General features: G+C 44.8%; 1 protein-coding gene across 1 annotated transcript; it reads left to right on the top strand.

Annotated features, from left to right (window-relative positions):
* Positions 1 to 14,682: 14,682 nt before the first annotated feature.
* On the top strand, positions 14,683 to 21,789 carry T265_01472 (hypothetical protein; the record flags this gene model as incomplete). The annotated part of the gene is made up of 2 exons (XM_009165513.1): positions 14,683 to 14,697; positions 21,499 to 21,789. The coding sequence occupies 2 exons, from the start codon at positions 14,683 to 14,685 to the stop codon at positions 21,787 to 21,789; spliced, it is 306 nt and encodes a 101-aa protein (XP_009163777.1).
* Between the last annotated feature and the right edge of the window lie 908 nt (positions 21,790 to 22,697).

Genomic DNA, 22,697 nt, shown 5'->3' with positions numbered 1-22,697 from the left:
CCAGATAACAAAAATAAGTTGAAATCCCCAGCGAGCAAATTAGCATTGAACCGGCGGAGCGTCCTGGGTGTGTGCTTGTCCAGGCCTGGAACAAATTGCCCATTAAACGGATCGTGCGACCAAATTCCTCTCCTGTAATTGGCTCGATCAAGCTCCAGTCGGATGGTACTACCATGCGACTTGGTCGGCTATCCGCGTGTTTTGGAGCTGAGAGCACTTGTTTCCAATACTGTTCGGCTTCCGTAGGTAGGCCGCAGTTTCCTTTGTATAAATCCTTCCATGACCCATCGAGTACAGCAGACGCTGCATCTTTCCGTCTTTGGTGGTATAGAGTCTGGATGGCGGCGTAGTTGGCTCGGCGGATGTGCTTTCGGCTGACCGGGATCCGATGGGCTAACTGGCGGCGACGTCGGGAAACAGTTTTCCAGGTGTGTGGAAATGTCCTGGAGGCGTGGAGGTTCAGAAGCGACAGGACTTGCTCCGGTGTCATGATGCCAGACTGCAACCCTCGGGGAAATGCCAGAAGGTCAACACTAGCGAGCGAACGGTCAGCATGGGATTCCAAGAGTGACACGGTGCAATCCACGGTTTGTTTAAACCAGACGCTGTAGTCATCGGCTTCTGATGAGTAGGCCGTCGTCTGACCGATAGTTTGCTCAGGTTCACCAGATGATGATTCGTCCTGTTGTGCTTGCCAGTTAAGCACCCGTAACCTGGTTTTGATGCTGATAGCCGATCGACCAGGAAAATACTGCTCCAATCTCGTGAACAGCTCGGTTTGCGTGCCACAAGATGGATATAAATTGTTAGCCAGGCGTAAGAGCGATTGTGACTCTTGCTGGGACCAGGGGGTACCGGAATACTTCACTTGGCCAAGCTTATCTGCATTATGCTGGGTGGGGTGTGCGTGCCGGCGGTGTTGACTCAGGCCAATCTTCGTCGGAAAAAGGCGGGAACAATCAGCGCAGGCCAATTGGGCAACCGTGTTCGTACCAACACTTTCATTGTCGTGAACTCGATGATGGGCTACCAAGCCAGCTTTCGATTTGCAGCACCTGCCACATTCCTCACACGTGAACCCAACGAGTCTCTCCTGTGTACTGGTTGGAACTGGTGCGGAGGCGCCAGATGATTCGTAATATACATTGTCGAAAGTAACCAGCACATTGAAACCAAACGGGGTGGTTGGCCCTGTCTGGAGTTGCTGAACTCTTAGACGTCCAGGCTACCCGGTCGGCACCACGAGGAGGTGGTTCAGCTCGCCGACTACTACTGAACAGGTGCAAAACTGCTGAAATTCGTGCAACAATTTAGTGTTTATAAGTCACTTGCATCGTTTTTCCACTTAAACCTAACCGCTCTGAATGGTGTTACATACTCAATTTGTCGAATGCCCATTCAACTAGGCTGACGTGGGGCGAGAAAGGTGTCAGTTTCCAAATGTTATTTCGACGTTTCGGTCGCACGAATATTTTTTCCGGAAATAAAGTGCTAACTAGTTTGTGGTGTTGAGCACATTGTGAGGTCATCTGCCACGCCCTTGAAAAAGGTCACATTTGGGCAGCCGGAACACCGAGTACAACAGTTCCAATTCACAACTACTTTCCGTTCGGAAACTATTTTAGTCAACGAATTGTTCTCACTCTGATTAGTTGCAACTTTGCCGGCAAAGTAACAAGCATTTCGGATAGCTTGGCTACCTATGGTGCATGACAGATTAGCTTGCCACTATCTTGCATACCAGATGTTACTGCAACTATGGGACTAAGTAAAATCTACATAAATTGTCAATAGTTTGCACAAAAGAACTCAACTTGCTAGAGACTAACTCCTAAAGCAAGGCCACTTGAAACAGCATCTCTGAGTAATTTATGTATGAGGGAGACATTCGTATAGTCTATGAACTACGTAGTTTCTCGGGCCCTAGACTCACTACTTGTCAGAAGTGGGATGGGCAAATGTCGCTCCGTTACTAATTGCGCCATTGGCCACTATCGGTTCACATTGTCAAGTATTCTTATCATACTAATGAGGCAAGAGCAAACAGACAATGTGGGTAAGAGACAGATTTTGTTTAGCAACAACTTCGCAACATTTCTCCGTTTCGGCCCAGTCAGTTGTCGGACGAAGATTTCCGTCCATTTATTCATTCATCCATTCTTAGATCGCTCATCCTAAGATGGATTATGAGAACGACCTTGCCAATTCTCTTACCTTTTTTACCTGAACCGATTCTGTAGACAGATCACTCTGAAGTAGCTGAACAAACGATAAAGTTTGCACCTTTGTTCATTAGTTCTACGACGATTTTTTTGTTGGCTGTCGAATAGGGATCATTAAGGTGTAGAACTAACGGCGAAACTTAGATAACTTCTTGTGCTGGTCGATGTTTAGGTTTGCCACTTTAAAATTTCAAGCCAAACGCTAACTTTAAGAAAAAAACTAGAAAGCTGGAAACGTAGTATCATACAATATCATCCAAGAGAATATGTTTTAGACAGATGTATTCCCCCTCATCATATCTCATTTGCGAAAAAAGTGATCATATAGACAGCGCCGATTGAAATTGTTATTGATTTAGTCCCGTAGTTCCGTTAGTGAACCCGTGGACAATTATTACATTCGCTTTTGCGTTGCTACCAAAAAAACCGTCCGTAATTTTTTTGTAAGAAATAGGTGAGAAAGAACATACTTAGACTGTCCTACAGGATTTTGGTAGTAACCAATGAATAAGCAGTATAAACAGTGAAAGTACACATGTTAAAGGGAGCCTGTACTACAGTGAGATGAAATTGAAAGTGGATATTTCCTCACCTAATGGATCATAACGTGGACTGAAGATTTCGTGTAGCTAACCATTCCGTCTTCTGACCATAGCCAGGTCGCTGAGTATCAAGCTGCCTCTTGAAATGGCAGCTGGAGAAACTGAATGCACAGATGTGGGAAGGGTACTCCTAGACTTACACACTCGAAACAGGAAGTTTTCCTGATAGACTCATCTGCTGAAGCACTTCTACTAGTGATCTGGGAGATGGGTCATCTGTGAGTGCTTTTGAAGGTAGTGGTTTGGATGGCCGTATGAGTTAGTATAGGATGGACAGAAATCAAGTCACCTGAAAGTCATTGATGTATCAAGTGACTCCAGTTGTGTAGATCACGCAACTAAAGCCCACTGAGCAAATTTGTCACCCACTTTTATGGTCAGTCGTCTGTTTGCTAATTGCTTTCTTGCCAGGGCTGACAAATCTGGATGGAAAAACTTTCGTGGAGGTAGTAGGATTATGAGAACCGTTTCGGTGGAACTGCGCTCTCTCCCAACCTGTCAAGAAAGAAGAAGCTAAAATGTAGGATTTTTTGAATGAATGCCGTTGAGTGGACGTCTTCGTGTACTGAAGTTTTGGGCTGAGCTTCTCCTGTGCTTAGGGCACATTCTCAAGGACTACGGGGCCATGCTGATCTTTCTGTGGGTGTGCAAAGCATTGAAGATAATAATATGCCTCATTGAAAAAAATCGCCATGAAAACAACTGTCTGAAGAGCATAGTTGTCTTCCAGAAAGGACACTACCTTCATTGGGTGGCGAGATGGCCGAAGTGGTTAGAGCGCGAAGTTACTGATCGGAAGGTCCGTGGTTCGAACCCGCCCTCTGACTCTCGACTTCCCCTGTCTAGGCTTGGGCAACCTTGCAGTATCCCAGCCCTCGTGCAGCCTTCGAGTGGCATGGCAGTTAGGGTGCTACCTTCATCAGCTCTTCCATTGCTGGTACACAGCACAGAGTTGGCAGTGAAAGTGCAACCCTAGTTGTTCAATGCGGTTCAGGACAACTTAGGAGGCTAACGATACCCCTCGTGCACCTTCGAGTGGCATGGCAGTTAGGGTTCTACCTTCATTAGCTCTTCCATTGCTGGTACACAGCACAGAGTTGGCAGTGAAAGTGCAACCCTAGTTGTTCAATGCGGTTCAGGACAACTTAGGAGGCTAACGATACAGCTGGTGACACAGCAGTAGTGGTCGTAATTGAGTCTCACAAACCCACACGTCCTCTTTTCGCTTGTGAACTTGTTTCATTCATAACCACTGTCCAATCCAGTGCTGTTGGAGCTTTGGTATCAGAATACAATGGTCAATACTATTTACCATAATTTTCCACACGCCGAACTGAGTTTTCGTGTTTCTTCATACCACAGTTGAGACGTTGAACAACGAACTTTTGGTGCTCAAATCTCCCCATCTATGCTACTTGAAGTTCAGTGGTTTGTTCTACAGCACACTACAGCGAACAAGCCAACAACCACCATCTACGCAACCTGAGCTACCGACATTTTCCTCTATAGAGAACGGTTGCCATGGTCTGTTCATTCTCGACACAGAAAAGCTTTCTACCCTTCCACATTGCCTACTAAATCATTTGGGGGCTAGAGTAAGCCATACAATGAAATAGGTGTAGTCCGGACAGGTCTGATCTACCGAACTTAAACCATCACATTTTCTTAACAAACTTGCGTTCCAGGTGAATATGAGTTGTGTTCACTAAGAGCAAATCAAACGTCCAAACAAGACGTCCAATAAAAACATCCAACCTTATTCAGATTATGTCCAATCCGGAAGAAACGTGCACCAAGCCGCTAATGAAAGACCTGTCCAAACCTGGACAGATAAGCTTTCTAGACCATGTAGCAAGCCATGTTGGGACCCACTTTCGCAGTGCAGTTCCCAGTGCTATCATTCATCAACCGATTTATCTCCTATTTGTCCATTTCAGACGGTTGGCGACGGGCTATGTTCGATGCTGAGGGGAAGCCCTCTACATGAACAGTTGCTTACTGGAACTCCTGTGAGGGGCATTGTTGTGGGCGGACAAATGTCAAGGCCTGTAAGCGGTTGAAACATCTGGCTGAATTGAACGAATACATGTGATGTTTGCCGACAACCATATGTTAAATCCAAAGTCATAGCCCCAAGATAACTTGCCGTTTTACGCGTGGTGGTTGAATGACTGGGGTTTGGTCCCAATTATTGTGATACTGCTATCCACCACGAACAGTACTGCCGATCGAATACCATGGAAACTGATCACGCGCTTCAGAAACTACAAAGCGGAAACGACAACTTTGTGCACTACACGCAAGTGGGAAAAACATCATATCAAAAATTACATACTAACTGAAAAGACACATACGCGACCGCTGTTTGGCATTCGAATAATGCTGGTCAGAGCATCAACCGACAGATGTGACCCAGCAAGTGACCTTGAACGTCAGCCTACAGATAATTCACACGTTTCTCTACCACCTCCAATTCACTCTGGGCGTACCAGATAAACAACCGAGATTGTTTCAGTCAGGTGAAGGATTTGTAAGGATTCTTGTGAAAATAATCCGGTATTCTGGCTTCGCCAATGTGACCATCAACAGGCTACCTTCGAACGTGCACTACAAGGATTTCAACATATAATCATCACCCTTATCTTGTCATTCAGTGTTGTCTGGTGGTATCCGGTGTGTGTAGATTTCGTGTATATTAAGGTGTTAGTTTTCACCACCGAGATTACTGAAATTAGAAAGCCTCAGATTCACAATAGCTATGAGGTTTAACGACTTCTGGCTTTCGTCCAATTCTGCCTACAATGACACGACAGTCCACGACTCTTGTATTCCGATTTTTTTCCACATTTTTTCCACATGAGACTTAACAGAAACTTTGGTGATCCAGTTTGAACACAGACAGTAACCTTGACGACACAAAAGATGCGGAGTTCCAAATACTGGTTGAAGTGAAACCGGAACAAACACTGCAACTGGAAAGTTTGGTCAATCGACCACTGCGGGCTGTCACATAATACGGTGATTTATTGACTAATGAAAGGAACCGATGTTATCCGGAGAAAGGTGATTTTCGTAGCGTCGCGCCTAGTATGTATAATTTCCAAATCTCAGCAGTAGATGTTAGCAAGTTGGGATGCAAGTGCCACTCCAACCAACGAATCTGTTTAGGATCCAGCTGCGATGGAAGAAAGCCTATGCTTGGTATAGCGACAGCGACGCATACTCTCTGCGGTAGTAAACTATACCTGAATTTGCATTGTATTAAAGGACTTTAAGAAACAATTATTCCCTACTTTCTGCAACAAAATGGGGACGGAACAATCATATCTGGTCTCACCGTTTTCAGAATGGGCTTCTAAGGATTAAAGAAGCATCAGTTATGTGAACAGAGCCATCACGGTCGTTGGCTTGTTCGCTTAGCTGGGCAATTTTGTTGCAAACGTTTCACCACCAATAGAGGTGACATCATCAGTGCGGAGCGGTGGGTTAGTGGTTGTGCGTTGAGTAGTGTTACGCGTGTGTTAATATACGTGCTGCTAGCAGGGAATGGCCTTTGATCGTGATTAGTTGTTCGGTCGGGCGGTTCCATTGGTTACTCCGCTGTCATGTGTCCCCATTCGCCGATGCCCACGTGACTTTTGAGCTTGGCATCCCCTGCCGTCGTAATCTGGTCGATGCTGGAGTGACCTTCATGCTTTCGAGTCCTGGCTTGTGACCTTTATTGGTTTGGCTTCAAGGCGTTTGTTGTTTCTTTGTTTGTGAATCCAATATTCGGTCCTCCTTGAGTGTTCCGGCTGCACGTAGGGGTGCGTAATCTGGATCCAGTTCGATGCACCGGTTGATCGAATCTGCCGTGGAGTACCATACTTCCGGAAATTCTTTTCCGTGTCAAGTAAAGCATAGTTGGATGTTTCGCGACCGAGTTGTTGCAACCCGGCAACTGACAGTAGCTTTGCTGGTTCTCTTCTGCTCTCACACACAAAACGTTGCGTTGATCCGAATAACCGATTTTGCTGAACTGACTGACCTTGATGACGATTACAACTGATTTACGGAGAAACCGCTGGTACTCACAGTAATACTGAATTGACGAGGATTGTGTGGATAGTTCTCTTCCCAATGACGCATACGAACTCATCGAAGCTGTCGCTTTACTCCAGTGCGTTGTCGACCTGCACTAATAGATTCCCCGGAAGTAAGGCGTGTGTTTCATGAGGCGTGATCGAACAAATTACTTAGTTTGAGCAATCGGCTGATCCAGTTGCAGTAACGTCATCAAGAGAGACTCATCGTCGAGAAAGTACACCTCGAGGGAGTTTACAGTGAGCATTGTTGGATAGATTTCGCATCCATGCGGGACTATTCACATCCCTGTAGAATGTTCGCGAAATTCACTGCCGATAACAAATTTTCTCTCAGAAAGAAGACACTGAACCCAAAATTTTTTAGGAAAATGCAGAAAACAAACAGCTTTCTGAAGGGTCGGAACAAATTAATTTTGACACCACAACCAACAAACAAATGGCCTCTAAATTTATCAAAAAAAAAACTGATTAAATCAGTCAGATAAATTTTCAAGCCAAAATCCAAAAATTGCTATTCCACTAGGGTTGAGACTATCTTCATACCACTAAAAGCAACATAAAGCTTGTATTACTTCTCCCCAGCACTTTTGCCTTTGCTCGTGAATTCGAAAATTAGTGACCATGTTATGGAAAGAAAAACAGGAGTTTTTTCACCTGTAATTTCTGGCAAATTTTCGGGTGAGGCAGGTGGATTCATGCGATATTTGCGCACCACCTTCTAGTTTCACTGAAAGGGACCTTGTATGACCACGGAGGTAAGTTTATCGACCAAAGTTCACTTGTGAAGCTTTACTGCCATTCTACAGGGGGAAGAACGGGGATGCTGGTGGGAGAAGCATGTTTCTGGAGAAAACGGTCAAGTGCGGAGTACCCTCAGATAATTTCAAATGACCCCTAATTTTGAGCCCACTTTCACCAAAGTTTGAAGACCGGCACATACGGCCTCAAACTCAGAACTGTGCACGTACCCCGTAACCTGCTCCTGAGCTTTCCACTCTTGTGTCCCCCGAAGTGGATTGAGTGTTTATTAGTTGCACCCCCTAGGCCACATGATATTGTCTCACACGATCGTCGCGGAAGCACGTTTTCAGGTGCAGCAAACATTGGGGGATGTACTCATCACCCCTTCCGTCAACAAGCCCAGTGATGCTTGTTATGACTTTTCACTGAGACTCGAGTCAGTTGCCTGAAAACCCATCCGAAATTTTACAATCGAGGCCACTCCAGTCAAAACTCGTTTTTGCAGCAAGCATCCGTAACTCTATCGTCTCTATATGACCCGATTCTGCATAATGATAACCTTCTGAGGTTTCTGGCTCATTTAACTAGTTATAAAATTGAGTTTTGGCAGGCCCCTTTTCTTTCCAATATACCTTTCTACTCCCTCTTGTTATTTCATACGCAGAAAATTCATCACCGGGTGAGCCAAGTTCGTTTTTGGACTCAACTTCAACCGGACTGACTAATCGATGTTGACTTTGGATTACGAAACTGCTTGTATTATGTTGAAGTTCGAAATGAATAAATATTCCAGTGTGAGTGTTTGGAAGCGAGATTAAAACGGGCAAAAACACAAGTGTGACGTAAGTAGGTGCTACTGAAGCGCTTGCATTGAAGCAACAATGGATTTTCAAGCTAAAAATTATGTATTCGCCTATCCCCGCTAAGTCACGGTCTGCGTTCGTGTCATCGGCAACCCAGTGGATTTTTGCTATGGACTTCCGTCGTATAGCGCAATACCCACAAGAAGTGTAGCATATTATATTGATAAACTTATGCCTTGGAGCAAGGTTACTTTCGTCACCAGAAATAGGGTATGATGATAATGAAATATAAACACTAAAATGAACTGCAGTTTTAGTAGTGTCACACAAACAGTAAAGTGTATATCGTATCGCAAACCGGTCGCAGGGTGTGGCTGAAGCGTTGAGTCCCATCACGACATAGCCATTCAAGGATATGAGTTTTGCCACCCTCAAATTGTCCAGCTCAGAGAACAAACCAGCTAACAACCACCTTACGTGGGCTACCAAAATTCTCTTCAATAGCAAGGGTACGGCATGCTTCAAGGTGGACAGTCAGGCAGAATACCAGGAATAACAAGTTGCCGAAAACGTGCGTTGGATATCAAGAGTCGGTTGAAAGAGACAAAGCTGAATAAGTAATCACTATTCTATAGAGGAAAATGTCGGTAGCTCAGGTAGCGTGGATGGTGGTCGTTGGCTTGTTCGCTGAGCTGGGCAATTCGATTGCAAACGTTTCATCACCAATCGAGATGACATCATCAGTGAGTTATTGTGGAGCGTAGTGGTGCGTAGCGGAGGGTTAGTAGTTGTGCCTCGTTGGCTTGTTCGCTGAGATGGGCAATTTAATTGCACAACTACTAACCCACCGCTACGCACTACTACGCACCCCAATAACGCACTGATGATGTCACTTCGATTGGTGATGAAACGTTTGCAATCAAATTGCACAGCTCAAGTAATCACTATTTTCTCACAATTGTCCCAAAACTAACTTCCTACAGGTGTGACAAGTGGCGTCATCTAAGAAATCATTCTTTGTGTTCCAGTGACCAGCAATCATGAGGATATTGAAGTTGGGCGTCAACTACATCGCCTTCATAGATCGTCTCGCCAGAAAAGTTCTGTGAAGCAGTAACAGTGCAGACGGGAGACCTTTGAAACTGACTACTGCAATCCTGGACGATGCTATCTCGCGAAGAAGTAGGGCGAAAACTTAATGAATGAATGTGATACAGGCGCTTAAGTAAGATGGAACCTACCGATGTAAAGTGTCAGTCAAATTAGAAGGTGGACGAATTTGAATAATGAAGCCAACGTTTCTCTTGCGATAGCAATAATGTAAAAAGGTCGTGAATGAATGGATGGATGAATGAATGAAATAACGAACAAATGAATGAGCGAAAAATTCAATGAATTAGTGAAATGAATACATGTATGAAAGAATGCCTGGAGGAATGAGTGAATGGATAGAATTGCAAACAACTGAAAGCAAGGCTGAATGAGATTATTGGACGGATGAATAAACGAGCGTTTTCATACACACTAACCTGGTGTAACAAGGTCAAAATTCCGCTCACAACACCAACTGGCGTTATTAGATGGATTGGGGTCAAACCAGGTATATTCCAGCAGATACAGACAACAACCAAATGTAATTCGAATGGTTTACCTGTGAATAGTCGGCTGATAGCAGTTCTTGATGCACCAGTACTATAAACAGTCAGTTCTAGTCAATGTAAACTTCCGCTGGATTGTACAGGCCCAATACTCTTCAACATTAAAGTTGATTGATCAGAAAGAAAGCTTTTCGGTAATATGGCGCACGTAAAAGAGTGAGAACACACTACCTCAGTTTGCCATATACAGCAAGACACATGCGGAGAAAAGGCCCCCAATTAGCTTTTGGTTTGCCACAGGCATGTCGTTACTAGTGTCTGCCAATTAACATCTAAGTGTTGGAATGTAATGATATTCTCGACGGCGTTGTGCTGCACCCAGTGATATGTCTCTGCGAAGTGACCTTGAAAAACATCACACGGGAAAATTTCATGCGACGCCAGGCCAAAATGAAATTATGAACTATACAATAGTGACTGCTTAGATTAGGATGGAGGAAGAGTAACAACAGTATCGAAGAATATCGCAACTAATTCATCGTAATATGACACCAATGATTTCTGTGCTCAGCTTGAATCAGAAATAAGCCACTAAGCACTCGTTTTGTGTGCAACTACGTTTCCACGTTTGGTGCTGAAAGAAACTTCAAGCTTTGAGAATGATAAACTCTTCGTTGCATTACCACCATCAGAGCAACATCAGGTCAGGACACTAGTGCTTCACTGCCGTACAATCACATCAATACGTCTCAGTAAAGCTTCTGAATCCATAGAAGAAATGGGATAGAGGAGACATATGGCTAGCCTACAACAAACACCCCAGGTGCCTATACCAACACCCAATCTGCCAATCTGGTTAGAAAGTTGCGGTATGAAAGTCGCTGACATCGGTTGCCTGCCAGGTCGTTCCGTGTGTGCAACCTTGGAGCACAGGGAGGGTCACGTGAACCCCATCGTAGGACGCGAACTGCACCAACAGCACGAACATTCTGCATTCCCATCTGCCACGTCAAGTCCGGTCCACTTCCGGGTTTCCGCCACTCCGATTCTACACAGACTGCAGCAGTCGTCTCGGCAGACGACAAATCAATGTACTTAACACAGTCCAGCCAACTTATGCCCCCAGTATCGAAAGCATTCTTTGACGAAAATGTCCTCTGCTACAGCAAAAACTCGCCCCCGATCGCCTGAGTGAAAATTCTCTGGTTCCGTCTGACAGACATCAGTGATCACTAGCCTGAAGATATCTCAGATACTCCAACTAAACTGACCAATTCTCACAGTCGTACTTCAATCCATCCCACTGCGTAGCCTGATACGCGCGTCCTTTGAGATCCAGTAAGATATCTTTTCGACGCCACAAGTGACGCGAATTGGCAAATGCAATTCTGGCCTTCGAGATTCGTGCATTCACTTCGTCTGTCACTGCCGTCAGAGCTACTGCAACATCCAAGATACGTATTGTGTTGCACAACCTCCAGTGTCACTTCTTGATCTCTCAGAGGCGTATCCAAAGGCTAACGTCCTGCAGTATGACCTTGCACTTTGTGGGCGCAAAGCACATGCCAAAGGACTAAATGGGCTTGGTGGACTTTTAAAGTAATGGTTGCACTTCTTAATCTTTTTCAAAAATGAGAACAATGTCGTCTGCGTACCCAAGATTGACAAGCCTCTGTTCCTTAGAGGTCTGAACATCGGGGTTTCTGAGAACTTTCAGTGTTCACCTCATTATCTCACCAATGGCGAAATTAAACAGAAACGGAGAGAGTGAACATCCTTGTCGTATGGCGCTGTCTGTAGGGAAGCTCTTGAAGAGCTCTCATGTTACCACATGTACGTGAATGCAAACATATGATATTCACAAACTTCTGGCGCATACGTTGTTGCACAAGTGCTCTTGAATCTAGGAAAAACCAGGTTTAGAGTCGGCTACACGCATGTTGTACCTGCAACACTCGAAGGAGTGGGAAAATGCAGTCCACGCAGCTCCTTCCTGACCGAATTCCTTCTTGCTGTTCTCGGGGTAGAATAACCGACGCAAAGATTCTAGTTACAACGGATGTTAAGCTGATTCCTGAGTGATTGCCACGCTCACCGCGAGTATCTTCTTCTTAGAATGTGCGCCACTATTAAAGCAGATTGCACGGAAGATTCTAGTACAACGGATGTTAAGCTGATTCCTGAGTGATTGCCACGCTCACCGCGAGTATCTTCTTCTTAGAATGTGCGCCACTATTAAAGCAGATTGCACGGCTAGGCTTTACTCATCAACTGTCAGACCCAAAATAAGGTATCACCAATATCGGGTGCTCAATTTTCATTTTAAATTCCCGAAAACGGACCTGTCCCTGTCCGATAAACAATTGACTTGACTTGTCTTTTTTGCGTTAACGCAAGCCTTAAACAAGGAAATACTAACACTTCCCGTTCAATAACGCTGACCGATAGGGAGCCGTTTTTACCACATTCGTCCCTTGCTTGCAATAATCCTCACTGTTAAACTCCTAGCTTAATGAAATGCGTAGGTGGGAACAGTTCGATTTCTGGCCTTCCAAACATCGGAAACCCGCCTGCAGTTCCTATCAATCTGCATCCGAACATTAATCAGTGTCGAAAAAAGACAGTGTCACCTTAGTGACACGATGCTCGATGAGGTACTATGCACATCACAAGCGCATTCAAGTGATCGGGCGGCGCTAAGGATCGAACTATTCTAACCGAAAGTGTGGTAGGCTAACGCAGAGATCAGTCGTATGAGGCCCTTCATCCAAGTCCACCTAAGGCTCATATGCTGTTGGTGAAACTGATTGGGATGTGAATAGAGCAAAAGGAGAACAGTGTAACCGATACTCAGACGAGGATTTCTTGGGCTTATTGAGACAACACAACTTACCTAATTTAACTATGAACAAAGTTATCCTATAGCGAAGTACATTCATTCGCAAACTAATTCGGTTTTCGAGAGACTTACCTGGGAACCAACTGAATCTCTCGTTTGTGATGTTTCCAAGCCACTTAGTGTGCTGCACCAGGCCGCCGCATGTTTCAGTCGCTACGATATTCGAGATATCGCGATACGTGTGTATTTGTAACGCACTACTCATAAGGTAGCTGAAAATTCGTCAACAACCCACGACCGGTTTCGCCCTTGTAGAGGCTCATCAGGTAGGTGCAGTCCCCCAGTTTCCGTCGGCCTCATGTTCTACTTGAGACCAGATTGCAAACATATTTGAATTTGCGAGAGACTCACCTGGAAACCAGCTGATGAGCCCCAACGACGAAATCGGTCGTGGGCTGTCGACGGATTTTCAGCAACCTTATGAGTGGCACATTACAGAGCCATTTTTTCCCCACAACTTTTTTGCGAGTGCTCACATGCAGTTGCATATTTATCCGTTCATATTCGATTTCGAGACATGAACGAAGCCGCCCAGAGCACACAGGAAGACGGTAACGCAGGACATTGTGAGAACAGTTGATTAAAGCTGTTTTATTCCAACCTTTCTCGGATGAATTGAAGCAGGCGAACCAGGTGTTAACTACAGAATCGCCGTAATAATATGCCAGAAGCAAATGCATCGACTGCATCACATATTGATTCATCATGATGAGGTACGAGCGAAACACGAAGCAAACATTTCAGCAAGTCCGAAACTGGGTATAAAAACCATACATGATAGTCTACATAGAATGAATACAGCTCACCGCATGGCAGATAGGAAAAAGCATAAAATCAACTCCGTCGATAGGAAATTTGCATGAAGAGACAAATGACCGATGAAATTTTTTTTTCAGTCCACATTGTGCACCGGCGTCGATGAACGGCGACAATGACACAGGAAAACGGTCTGTCATAAACAATTGGCGAAGTCGTAAGCTGCGATAACAAACATAGAAGCTACAGAAATTGGAAAAACAAAAACAAAAATCGGCCTCTGACAGTTCAGTCAGAAGCAGGAATCGAGGTTTTCATGTAGGAGAGGGGGCTGGGGAAGGTAGGCGATGCAGTTTAAATGTTTTCATAGTTGCGAATGCGGTTGCCCAAACAGAATGCAATGACCGTACTGAGAAGCTGGAGGAAGCATACACCGAATGCAACGCATGCAACAATCACGAGTTTCTCTTTGAGGAATTGTCCAAATTTCTCAGCGCAGCCCTAAAACAAGAGGAAAAATAGAAAAAAACGAGTTTCTCTTTGAGGAATTGTCCAAATTTCTCAGCGCAGCGCAGCCCCAAGAGGAAAAATAGAAAAAAACCCGTGTCAGTCAGACTATGGATATGCCACTACACAACTGACAGGCTCATTTAGTTCGTTTCGATCCATTGTACCGGCATTTCCCTTTATTAGAAAACAAACGGCCTGTAGGCGTTTGGTGAGAAAGTGGCATTCACAGCACTGAATTGATTTGACGAAAAAATCTGGTAACGACAAACTTGACAAGCATTATCGAGGACTCGCGCTCAGGTCAGAATAGGCTGTGAGAAAGGTTATATCAAGGGAAATGTACGGCGTTCCGTATGTGAGATAAGCCCTTATCTATGGACGTCACGAGTTGAGAATCCCTATTCAAAATCTCTGCACAAAGAGCGAGTCACGGTCTCTCTGGAACATGAATTCACGAACCGTTTAGATGAAGACCAAGCAGGTAAGCTGTCCATTCCGTTGAGTGAGTCTAGAAATGAATCAAGAGATCAGGGGCTATTGACTAATGGAGATCAACCGAAACAAACGCTTTTCAACCTTTACTGTGAGAAGTGTCAGTTTCAAAAATGCTAATGAGTGCGATAATCTATCAATAAGTTGGAATTCCCAAACAAAAGTCGTGAGTAGCCTTTTCGTGATTTTTCAACTGATTCTTGAGCAGAATTATCTAACGCAATATTTCTGCTGTTAATGCTCGTGTAAGAGGCACGTATGAGCTATACGGTAGTACAGCTTCTGTACGAGCGAGAAAGGGTCACTGTACGAGGGCTTTGCTCCAGGTCGATAGTTATGCGAATATTGTACAGCTATTCGTATGGCAGTCAACTCAAAGCGCTTTCGTGTACGTACGAATCGAGGATAGTACAGCGGATGAGACTATGCCAGATTTCCAAAACCAGTATAAAAGCTTGGTTAGGTCCTTGGGGACAGCAGATCAACCAGTCGAAAGGTATGCATCACTAAGTACACATTATATAGGCTCAAAGAAACTCAGCAAATCAACTACAGGTTGTATATCCGTCAAAGAAGGCAAATGAAGATCTAACCTAGCACGTCAAGTGTCATTTTGCTTTATCTTATCAAGTGAGAAACCGTCATTGTAGTTCCTCTACTCAGAAGGGGTTCACAACAACGTAGATAAGGCTCACAGAGTCATTCGATATGAAAGACTGGTATCCCGACTGCAAGAAATATACCTTGCCGCCTACACCATCTTGTGGGTGCATATTCCTGTAGATTAGCTTCAACCTCCACAATCGACCTATTCGTTAGATTGAGAACGACGGGGTGATTTCAAATGTAGCTCAGTCTTAATAAATGGTCAGTTCGTTTCTAGATCAACGCATTATCCATTAACGAACCATCCACGGAAGTTTGCGAGGTTTCTTCTTAATTTTTGACCACTCTTGTAATGAGCGTGGGCTAACATGCTATCCTACGAGCCGAATCTGATGGGCATTGTCTGTCTACAGAAATACGCCTACATGATACGCGTGTTTTTCTTTAGCTGACATCAACTGTGAACCACGGATTGAGTCGCGGTCAAGCCTATTCGCTCCGCATTACGAACGGCAGGAAAGAAGATCCGTTCTAATCACTGAATTGGATTAGTGCTGAAATATTATGAATGTATTCTGGGTTTTACGCCTGTCCACTTGTAACAAACCTGGGCGAGGACTTTAGAACCATTAAAAATATCGATCTTGATTAACTTTCAACAGTTGTCACACAAGTATGCGAATATGAGGGATGCAGAGCTTTGCCGGATGTTTCTCAGAGCCTAGATACGTGAGATAGACTTGACCTAACGAATAATACTTTCTACCCCATCCGCTGAATTACAGGCATCATTCTGTACGAATACACCTTCCAGAATAGGCTCCCTGTGATTGACTAGAGACAGGTTGGTCAACCGACATCAACCTTGATGCATTTCTGTCAGAATTGTGACTGAAGCATTGTCATTGTGCAAACTTCGAGAGTTAGGTCAACGCACTTCCGATGTTTGATTCTCTTCCAGCTTCACAACATTGAAAAAAAATAAACTGTACCCCTACGAAAGTGAGGCACCAGTGTCGTCCATATTTACCATTATTCTCTACGTGCTTAAGCCATGATACCTCCATTCAACCAATGTAATGAGTAAAAAGCTCGCTTCAGTCATCTTCCCAGCTGACGACCTCTTTCAATGCAAACTGTTTGACCGACCCCATTATATATGAGGGTGGGGAGGCACGCGAATCCAGATAAGCAACTGTAGGAAAGATAAAATGGGATTGTACAAGCGAAATAAGATGAAGGTCGTAGATGTCAGTGTCAACCAATCACAGGTGGTTCGTTCGCTATAGCTGGAATGCTATGCTTTAGACGTGATGCGGTAGTTGTCCTACCACAGAAAATTTTTATCCAAAAATATTCCACTTAGTGGTTCACAGACACTGAGGTTATGTATAAAGTGGAAACTTGAAGACATTCGGGATTGTCAAAATGACCTCCTCAGGGGCGCTGCTTGGACGGTTTTTATAAAGAGAGAGAACTGCGGTGCCTTGTAACTGCTTAACTCCCATCGACGTCTTGGGGCTTTCGAATGATGGAATTACAGCAATCCTCTTCTAAGGGAAGACGCCAGAGGGAAGGGGTTCTCGTTTTCCTTCCTAGAAGTGATGTTTTCTCTTGCGATGTCGTTCTATATGAGGGACAGGTCGCACGGAGCTCCAGAAGGCTCAGTGGTTAAGACGCGAAACGAAGGGACAGGAGGTTCATGATTCAAGACCGGTGCCAGCTTTCCGCTCAGGCATGGACACTATCTCATCCCTCCTACTTCCGTGTTACACGTCAGTTATGCAATGCAGCTCCTTCAGTTGGACGGTAGCAAAAGGATCAAAACTGGTTCACAAGTGAGCATGCAGGTCAGCAACACTCAGCAATTCATATTCGTTGTTTACATTAAACATATCTGGGAACTGAACCACATACGTACGGAGAATTCGTTGGTTTCAAGGAGAACCGAATAAGTGTGTCCATGGGACAACCCAGAGAAGAGAGGCTGTGGATCTAGGTGACAAAGTGGAAGATGACTAACTAGTCATCGCACTACCGACTTCGCAAACACATGCGCCATTGACTGAGTGCTCCAAAAGGTTCGTCTATAACTCTTGTGTAGCTTTGTCATCCGCCGATCCAACAAAAGTATCGTCAGTGACTGAATCCCTTGGAACGTCAACTACGCTTATGGCGACTTTTAGAAAAATCCCGTGAGGTTGTGAAGAGGGCCTGCTGGACATGAAAGTGGACAGATTCTCAAACTTCGTCTTTTAATGAATGTTCTCGAAATTGAGCGTCATCATGTGACATGAGTGGGGAGGTGTGATTTGTTAACTCAATTAGCGTGGCAGAGACAGAACACGCACGATTATCACGTCGATCAGAAGCGATCAATAAACAAGTTCTCATGGCCCAAGCAGCAGTGAGACGTTCGGTGCATTAAAACTGTGGCATAAAAGTGGAGCACGATTGCTGGAATAAATCGACAACGATCCCATGCTCCAGGTGCATGATGGGTCAAAACATGAGCACGTAATAGGAAATACGAATGGGTTATAAAGTCCGTCATCACGGACAACATACTACTATTGAGCACCGGCACTTAACTACCGTACAAACGTGAGGACAGAGTTCTAGCAAAGAATGGAGGTGTACAGTTGGTGACGTGCTTGTTCGCTGAGCTGGGCGATTTCGTCGCACAAGTTGCGTCACCAATCGATGTAACATCATTGGTGCGTTGCTGTGAAGGTGGTTGTGTCTGAGATGTTTCTCCGAAAAACACATCTGGCTATCAAGTAGGCATAAGATGATATCGACCAGTTTGTTAGAGCACCTTCGCGAGTACACTAGAGGAAATTTGTAGCCAAGTCGACCGGCTAAGTGACAGCATCCTCGCCCCCTTAGATCTTCGGAGCGTGCTGCGTCTGATAAGGTCATCTAAAATGTGCACGGAAAACCACCAGGAATCCACTTACATATTCCAAAGCGCTCGCTCAGGTTGGAAGTGACCGCTTTTATTTAGCGTTGCCAACTCATGTTTTGTATTACCAGAGCTTTCGCTAACAAGGGCTTGGGTTGGGAATATGGCTTCCCTTGACAGATGGTAGTAGAGTGTGTGCAGCATACATTCCAATCATTCTAACCTGGTAGGCTTTATCTGTTGCGCTAATGGTTTCGCCTCTATATTTAGTAATCCCTTAGGGAAAATCTCATTTTGGACATGATACGGCCCACTAGAATCTGCTGTGCTATGGAGACAGTGGATGTTCGCTGACCGGGTCAATCTACTCGCACAGATACGGCCGTCCTGCATATGTGAAATTCGCCTCTAATGAGAGATATGGTGTAAGCTCATAGGTGATGCGCGCGCATCACATCATGGTCACGGTTGACAAAGAACAAAATAAATCATGCGCCAAATACGGATTAGAAAAATACGCCGCAACTGCATTCATGTCCAAGGTTTCTGTTAACGACTAGAGGCGGAAATCCCTTTGGGTACTGAAGTCACCACGTTAGTGACAGCTTGTCTGCCCAAATTTCAAAGGTGACGGAGATAGGCAGCATATCTTAGACAAAAGTGACGAAAGACTAGTGTGACGCATGTGACCATACATTCAAACGGAAGCAAGTTGAGATACCCATTTACCTAATATGGACTACCCCTTCAATGTAACGACGTATGAACCCATAACGAATACATACAATGTAATCAAAGGTGACGTAACGGCATAAAAATTCTATCGGTGTTGAGGGATATGTTGTTCTGGTAAGCAGCGCCCCAGCTGGAATCCTTCGGCGTTACTAACGAATTAGTATAACGTAGGTTCTTGGTGTTATCGTAACTTCTCGCCCGAAACCACAGAATCATTGAACCAAGATACTCAGAAGGGTAATCGTCATCCAGCTTAGTGTTTCCAGGATGACCACTAGTTCCCCAGAGCCCCAGATAGCTCGGTGGTTAAGGTTCACATACGCATGACTGGAAGTCCAGTAGTATGAATCCAACCGTGGCGTCTCGACTGCTCCTGTCTAGGTTAACAGCATCTCAGCTCTCTTCGGATGGCAGATAGGCAACGAAAGTGTAGAACAGCTGAAATATCATCAACGTCTTTTAGGGCTTTGTAAGGCATATGAACTGTCACGCATTTTACTCTTAAAAACAACCTCAAATTGAAGCAATTCGCTTCAGTATGTTTTGAAAGAAGTCCCCTCTTCCTCTCGTTTCAGAACCGCAGGACAAATCGCGGGGGCGAATATCGCACGCGTAAAATTTCCTGAGAATTGCTGCAACATAAGGCAGAATTATGAACTGTTTAGCAGCACATTGGAGTGCTCAAATATACAGTAGTGGAAGGGTACTTAAATGCACCAAACACGAATAAAGTGCACGGTATGCACACGATCTTCATCGCAGAGGCGACCATAACGGTGGACTATCAGTCGAATCAAGACGCAGAAACAGTCGGTCTGAACCTCAAGCGTCCTAGCCGGTATCACGATCTCCATGATGCGACAGCACATCAGCCCATCTCGCTCATCCTAGTTTCGATTTCAGTGGAACCGCTTGTCCGAACACCATTCACACATTGATCTGTGCAAGTAAAGGAGCAAACGATGCTGTTATTTCAGTGTGTCGTTGGTTATATTATTGCGGTTACCGTTGGGGATAATTTAGACTATGTACTGAAAGTACAGCAAACAAATCCAACCGCAGTAGACTCAGACGGCACATTGACCGTGTACCCTCTGCCACAGAGTTGGACAAAATGGCGAAGTCTGAAATCAGAGGCGCTACGACCCAGGATGAAGTGTGCTGGATAATACTATGACTGATTTGGCTGAAATGAGAAAGGTAGAGACTGAAAACCGCAGGAGGGAAGGCTGTGACCTAACACGTAGACATTGTGTTCACAAGAAGTCATAGCAACACGGAGAAATGACAAGTGGTGAGAAAAACTCATATGGGACCCCAGGCAATGTTTTCCTATGTACAACAAAACAAATAGACACGTTTCACCACAAGGTAGCAAAGAGACGATGATCGTGGCTTCTGCGTACGTGTTCTACTCACAGTAGCATCGAAAGAGGTCGCCGAAGTCTAACCTCACATCCATACTACATTCACTACTAGTGATTAGGGCCAGGAAGCGGGGCAAAGATGTGCCAGCGGATGTAAGCGGCCGACTCACTTGAGAATGATCGCCTGACGCAACCGTAAGTTGGCATTACATGCTCATGTTCGACAAATAAAATCCCATAGGAAGATACGGTGGTAGTGGGTGAACATCAAATCCCGGCATCCCGACTACGCCCGTTTGTATTTGGCTGCCTAACAGTATGATAGCCCCGATGCATGCCTAGGATGGCATGGCAGTTAGGTACCCACGAGGTTACAGCTGGCGACTATTTTTTGTAAACCTTGAGTGTAAACCATATTTCAAAGTACCTCAAAGTCATTATACGGCAGCGAAACATCGGTATTGAACACTGTCATGCTGTCGATGATGATGACAAAGTCACTAACGGTGTGACTCAAATGAATGTAGCATCAATTCAACATTCGGCCTCTTAAACTGAAGTGAAGCACAAACATCGGCCGACCAGCCGGCCGACTCCAAGGCAGGAATTGGACGCTGCATCTAAGTATAACGGAGGGGGCAGATGGTTCTAATGACCTGTATATGGGAGTTCGATTTTATCGCGTGTGAAATGACAGAATAAGGCACGTGAAAAGTATTCGGTTGGGGGTGATCTCATGGTTTTCGATAAGACGGTTGAAACCAAGAGGTAAAAACAGTTGCGGGACGTACAATTAGTCAACCGATCATTGTATGAACCAGTGGGTAGCGTCTAATGAGTTCATCTACGCTGTGGTATCCGGTCATCGAAATGTGACATTTACAAAGATGGAGACATGGGGGTATACTATTGGGACGCGCGGCCAATCCTCTTTTGAAACCTACTTCCGATAATTTGGTCATTGTTCCCACCTCTAAACTCCAGCGCGAGTTACGTGTCACCAGAGGCAGTGTGAACAGAGGGTTAATGATGCTTGTACCAATTTTGGATGCTGCTGGCGATAACACCCCGATGGCTATTCACGCATCAAGATTTGTAAGCTAGAGAAGTATCGGTATTGAACAATGATGTCATGCTGTCGATAATGACAAATTCATAAACGGTGTGGAATAATCAGCCATACATACTTCGTGAAACTCAAGGGAGTCAGGAAGTATGGAAGGTTGAACGATCTTTACTGGAAAAAAATCGTTCAGCTGTAGCACCCTTTCGGTGTCTAGCTGCCGTGCCACACGAAGGATGCACGAGGGCTGCGGTACTGCCAGGTTGCCCAAGCCTAGACAGGGGAAGTCGAGAGGCAGAGTTCGGGTTCGAACCAAGGACTTTCCGGTCAGTAAATTCGCGCTCTAACCACTTGGTCCAACCGGAAAAAGTGCTATACAAAGCAGGAGAAAAAGAAGTTCACTAACGATGATCAATCAGAAATGGCGATGTCCACTAAATACCATGTACAAAGGAAGCGGTGTCTCAAGGTCCCTTCATTAGACCGAAAGCAACCAGTCTGGTGACAGGAACCGATCAGTATACTATCCCAAAAAAGATAGATGTACGGAACCGGTGGATAAGAGAAAGCCGCCAAAGTGTGAACTTTCCATGCACTCCCAACTGACTGATGGTCCATCGCTCCTAAGACTTCTCAGGTACGAGAGAATTCTTTTTTTGTTTTAAAACAAATGAGATACTACCGCCTTCTAACTCAGCATTGTGAAGAGGAACTTCCGACAGGATACAAACTTAAGCTGATTATCCGCATGCTAATAAGGTGCGGTTTCACAGTGCTAATTTTGCAGTGATCCCTTTTCTATCTCGCACTTCTCCGCGCTAGAGTACCAAAAATTCAATGACATCACCCTTGGACAATCACGTATCCGAAGCGATGAGACGCGGATACCGAGGTGTTCCTCCGCCTTAAGACCAGGTACTACTGAACTAGGGAAAATGAGTGAAAGTGCTTGCGAGAAGATGCAAACAAAGCATTGAGATTAGGTGGTTCTTGACTTTAATTCTGTATTGCCATGCGTACGAAAACAGCCTGAAAGAGCTTAATGCATCGCAGCGATGGACAGTCCTCGTTGATCTTGACATAGAAACGTGGATGCGTCTTTCAACCCAATGCAAACTAGCCTATCAGAATAGGCCAGTTTCCTTAGAAGAAGGCACAACTGAATGCGTCAAAACTCCATGACTGAAAGCATCATCATCAAAGACAGCAACATCAGTGTTGATACTGATACCTCACCGTCGTACAACCATGAAGTTCGTCCATATATATATATATATATATATATATATATATATATATATATAGAGAAACAG

The sequence above is a fragment of the Opisthorchis viverrini genome, assembly GCF_000715545.1.
Source record: "Opisthorchis viverrini unplaced genomic scaffold opera_v5_16, whole genome shotgun sequence".
NCBI classification, from domain to species: domain Eukaryota; kingdom Metazoa; phylum Platyhelminthes; class Trematoda; order Opisthorchiida; family Opisthorchiidae; genus Opisthorchis; species Opisthorchis viverrini.
Note: the sequence above shows the minus strand (reverse complement) of the source record. Positions and strands in the feature narration are given on the sequence as shown.